The following is a 4,692-nucleotide window of genomic DNA, read 5'->3' as shown; positions in this document are numbered from 1 at the left end:
TTTAAATCTTTCTTCCCCGGGTGTTTTGTTCCCAATTCTAAGAACAGGTGAAGTGTCCACACTTTCGTCTTCGTTCTTCTTGTGTTTCATGTGTTTTGCAAATTGTATCTTGGGTATTCTAAGTTTCTGGGCTAATATCCACTTATCAGTGAGTGCATGTTGTGTGAATTCTTTTGTGATTGGGTTACCTCACTCAGGATGATACCATCCTGATCCATCTATCTGCCTAGGAGTTTCATAAATTCATTCTTTTAAATAGCTGAGTAGTAGTGTAAATGTACCACATTATCTGTATCCTTTCCTCTGTTGAGCGACATCTGGGTTCTTTCCAGCTTCTGGCTATTATAAGTAAGGCTGCTATGAACATAGTGGAGCATGTGTTATTACCCGTTGGAGCTGAGACGAAGGGATGGACCATCTAGAGAGTGCCACACCCGGGGATCCATCCCACAATCAGCCTCCAAATGCAGACACCATTGCACACGCCAGCAAGATTTTGCTGAACGGACCCTGATATAGCTGTTTCTTGTGAGGCTATACTGGGGCCTAGAAAACACAGAAGTGGATACTCACAGTCAGCTTTTGAATGGATCACAGGGCCCCCAATGGAGGAGCTAGAGAAAGTACCCAAGGAGCTAAAGGGGTCTGCAACCCTATAGGTGGAACAACAATGTGAACTAACCAGTACCCCCAGAGCTCGTGTCCCTAGCTGCCTATGTAGCAGAAGATGGACTAGTTGGCCATCATTGGGAAGAGAGGCCTCTTGGTCTTGCAAACTTTATATGCCCCAGTACAGGGGAAGACCAGGGCCAAGAAGTGGGTGTGGGTGGGAAGGGGAGGGGGGAGGAGGGCATGGGGGACGTTCAGGATAGCATTTGAAATGTAAATGAAGAAAATACCTAAATAAAAATTGAAAAAAAAAACTTTCTTCTCAATGCACACCAAAAGTTACACCTGTTATGTATACTGGGCAGTGATATTCTGAGCAACACAGCTTTCTAAGATCAGAGCTGTAGAGTCTCCTGTTCTCCAGGGGAACTCCACATTAAATGACCCTCCATGCTTAAGGTCATGTTTGTACATCTATCAACAGAACCACAGTGATGGTCAATATAAGTCCTGTCAGAAGGAACTCTTGAGAGTTTAGCCATCCTCTGTTTCCTGGTGCAGCTCCCCCACACATGACACAGCTTATGGCCTACCTAACACCTCCCTCCAAGTGGATCAGAGGAGAATCCTGGAAAGAACCTGTGAGCTTCATGTCCAGGTGCTCCTAATTTCTATATCTTTCCAGAACCTTCTCTACCTGTGACCATCCAGCTTGGAAACAGCACAATATCCCCTCAACTACTGGAGGATTAGAACCCAAATGAGTCAGACAGAACAGGCCTCCACAGATCTGCCCTTCCACATTATGGGCAGATACAGTCCTTCTCTTGTAAACTTTTAGTTTCATAGAACATCCAGGTATTCATCATCCAATGAGCAGGAGTCCTCTGCATTCACAAAATTGAGCAAGTGTCCTTGCGGTAAGATGTAGTATCTGTTGGATTTGTGCCTAAGAATGGATTAGTTGGGTCTTGAGGTAGATACATTCACAAACTTCTAAGAAAGCAATAAATAGTACCTCATATGTAAAATTTATCTGCCGCCCATTTTAAAAGTACTGTGTCTAAGATATTGCTATTTAATAGTCTTAAAATATTTACCTCTAAAATGCCTGTGGTCTTCAACAAATATGTCTTCCGAGTATGCTGAAAACTATGTTCACATTTGTAAGTTTATTACATATGGTGAAAATATGTCAAAATTAGGCTAAAACTTATAACCCAATATTTATACTTTTAAATGTGGGAAAACCCTGCTAATTAAGGTTACAGTCCACCAATGTGTAACTTGCCTTTTCTGTCAACACATAATGGAAAATGGCCTTCATTTTTGGGACTTCTACTTTTCTGACCTTGCCAGGGAATTAAAAGCCCTTGCACAGAACTCACCCTTAGGAATGTCACAGTGACTTAACTGGAATATAGGATGAACTAACTTCATCCTGATTAAGAAACCCATACTCCTAGATTCTCAGATTCCTGAAATGCTTGCCCCTGCTAATGAGGCATTTTGGTATTCTCAGCATTCAGCTTTACCCATTCTGGAAGTTCCTATCCCAGGTCCTGCAAACTATATAAGCCTTCAATCACCAAAAAGTTGTTCTGACTCCCTGCCAGCTGCAGCGTACTGGATTGATCATTCATTGTCCATTTGCACTGGGCTTGTGAACCTCAAGTTTGCTGTGTGCTCCCATTGACCCGATGAACCAATATCGCCTTATGATCCTTGAGGGCATGGAGACATACACTGAAAATTCTATACCTAGGTTATCTTAGTTTGTTACAACTTATTATATACTTAATTCATACCTTGTTTAAAAGGTGTGTGTGTAAATATGTACAGTTACATTCTTTTTATTTTTTTATCTGTTCTCATCTCCCACTTTATATCTGGACCACAGTACACATCCCTCCACTTCTCTATATNCCTCCCAAACTAACATCACACCCATATATTCTACCATTTCCCCTGAAAAAAGAGCAGCATACTTGGGGATAGCAAATGAACAAGGCATACCATATTTTAATAAAAATAGGCACAAACCCTCATATCAAACCTCGCAAAGCAAATAATTAAGACAAAAACCATCTTGAGCGTAGACAAAAGAATCAGACACACCCACCTACCATATTCTCACAAATATGTTGCATCACTTAGAAGGTGACTGCTAACAAATGGCTTTATTAGATTGATTACACTTACAGGGTTCTCACAAGAATTTGTTTTTAAAATTCCTTTTCAGACCACCATAACAAATCCTTGACCACATTCACTGCATTATCAGGGTTTCTCTTCAGTATGTATTCTTTTATGTATTTGAACCTGACTGTGTCGTGCAAAGATTTTACCACACTGGTTACATTCATAGGGTTTCTCTCCAGTATGTGTTCTTTTATGATTTCGTAGAGTACTGTGACATGCAAAGGCTTTGCCACATTGTTTACATACACAGGGTTTCTCTCCAGTATGGGTTCTATTATGGATTTGAAGATAGCTGTGACATACAAAGGCTTTGCCACATTGATTACATTCATAGGGTTTCTCTCCGGTATGTGTTCTTTTATGGACTTGAAGAGTACTGTGAAATGCAAAGGCTTTGCCACATTGTTTACATTCATAGGGTTTCTCTCCAGTATGTATTCTTTTATGGATTTGAAGATAGCTGTGACATGCAAAGGCTTTGCCACATTGTTTACATTCATAGGGTTTCTCTCCAGTATGTGTTCTTTTATGATTTCGAAGAGTACTGTGAAATGCAAAGGCTTTGCCACAATGGTTACATTCATAAGGTTTTTCTTCAGTATGTGTTATTTCATGACATTGAAGATGAACAAATTGTGCAAAGGCTTTGCCACATTGGTTACATTCATAGGGTTTCTCTCCAGTATGTGTTATTTTATGCTTTCGAAGAGTACTGTGACATGCAAAGGCTTTGCCACATTGATTACATTCATAGGGTTTCTCTCCAGTATGTGTTCTTTTATGGATTTGAAGATATCTGTGACATGCAAAGGCTTTGTCACATTGATTACATTCATAGGGTTTCTCTCCAGTATGTGTTCTTTTATGGACTTGAAGAGTACTGTGACATGTAAAGGCTTTGCCACATTGGTTACATTCATAGGGTTTCTCTCCAGTATGGCTCCTTTCATGGATTTGAAGATATCTGTGACATGTAAAGGCTTTACCACATTGTTTACATTCATATAGTTTCTCTCCAGTATGTGTTCTTTTATGTCTTTGAAGATTGCTGTGTCGTGTATACGCTTTGCCACATTGGTTACATTCATAGGGTTTCTCTGCATTATGTGTTATTTCATGACATTGAAGATGACCAAATTGTGCAAAGGCTTTTCCACACTGGTTACATTCATAGGGTTTCTCTCCAGTGTGTGTTCTTTTATGATTTCGAAGAGTACTGTGACATGCAAAGGCTTTGCCACATTGTTTACATTCATAGGGTTTCTCTCCAGTATGTGTTCTTTTATGGATTTGAAGATTGCTGCGACCTGCAAATGTTTTCCCACATTGATTACATTCATAGGGTTTTTCTCCAGTATATGTTCCTTTACGAATTTCAAAATGGTTGTGACATGAAAAGGTTTTATCACATTGGTTACCATCATAGACTTTTTCTCCAGTATGTGGTCTTGTATGTATTTGATGATCAGTATAAGACATGAAAGATCCAGTGCTCTTATGTAAATGATGATGATGGTTTCTTGCAAAGGCTCCATCATATTGAATACATTCAAAGGGTTTCTCTCCAGTATTTCTTGGTCCATCCCTTTGAAGATGCCTGTGATATAAATAGAGTTTAACACATTAGATATTTTCAGAGTGTTTCTCTACAGTAAGATTTTATTTAAGCCCGTGTATGCAATTGGTACATGTATAAGTTTTACCCCATTTATTATACCAATGAATCATTTATCTGTATGGATTAGGTTAACAATCTATTCTAATTGTAAAGAGGAATCAGATATAATAAGGTTCTGTCATGTTGTTTTTAATCCATGTTGGTTTGATTCATTATGGTTATTATTTACATCTTTAAAAGTACCTGTGATGGAAAGAGCATTT

General features: G+C 39.2%; 1 protein-coding gene across 1 annotated transcript; it reads right to left on the bottom strand.

Moving 5' to 3' along the window:
• Positions 1-1,059: 1,059 nt before the first annotated feature.
• Positions 1,060-4,408, bottom strand: LOC110289162 (zinc finger protein 709-like; the record flags this gene model as incomplete). The annotated part of the gene is made up of 1 exon (XM_021155333.2): positions 1,060-4,408. A coding segment is annotated over one exon (1,519 nt), but the record flags the coding sequence as incomplete, so codon positions are not given.
• Positions 4,409-4,692: the final 284 nt, after the last annotated feature.

The sequence above is a fragment of the Mus caroli genome, unplaced genomic scaffold (genome assembly GCF_900094665.2).
Source record: "Mus caroli unplaced genomic scaffold, CAROLI_EIJ_v1.1 scaffold_22624_1, whole genome shotgun sequence".
In the NCBI taxonomy this organism is placed as follows: Eukaryota; Metazoa; Chordata; class Mammalia; order Rodentia; family Muridae; genus Mus; species Mus caroli.
Note: the sequence above shows the minus strand (reverse complement) of the source record. Positions and strands in the feature narration are given on the sequence as shown.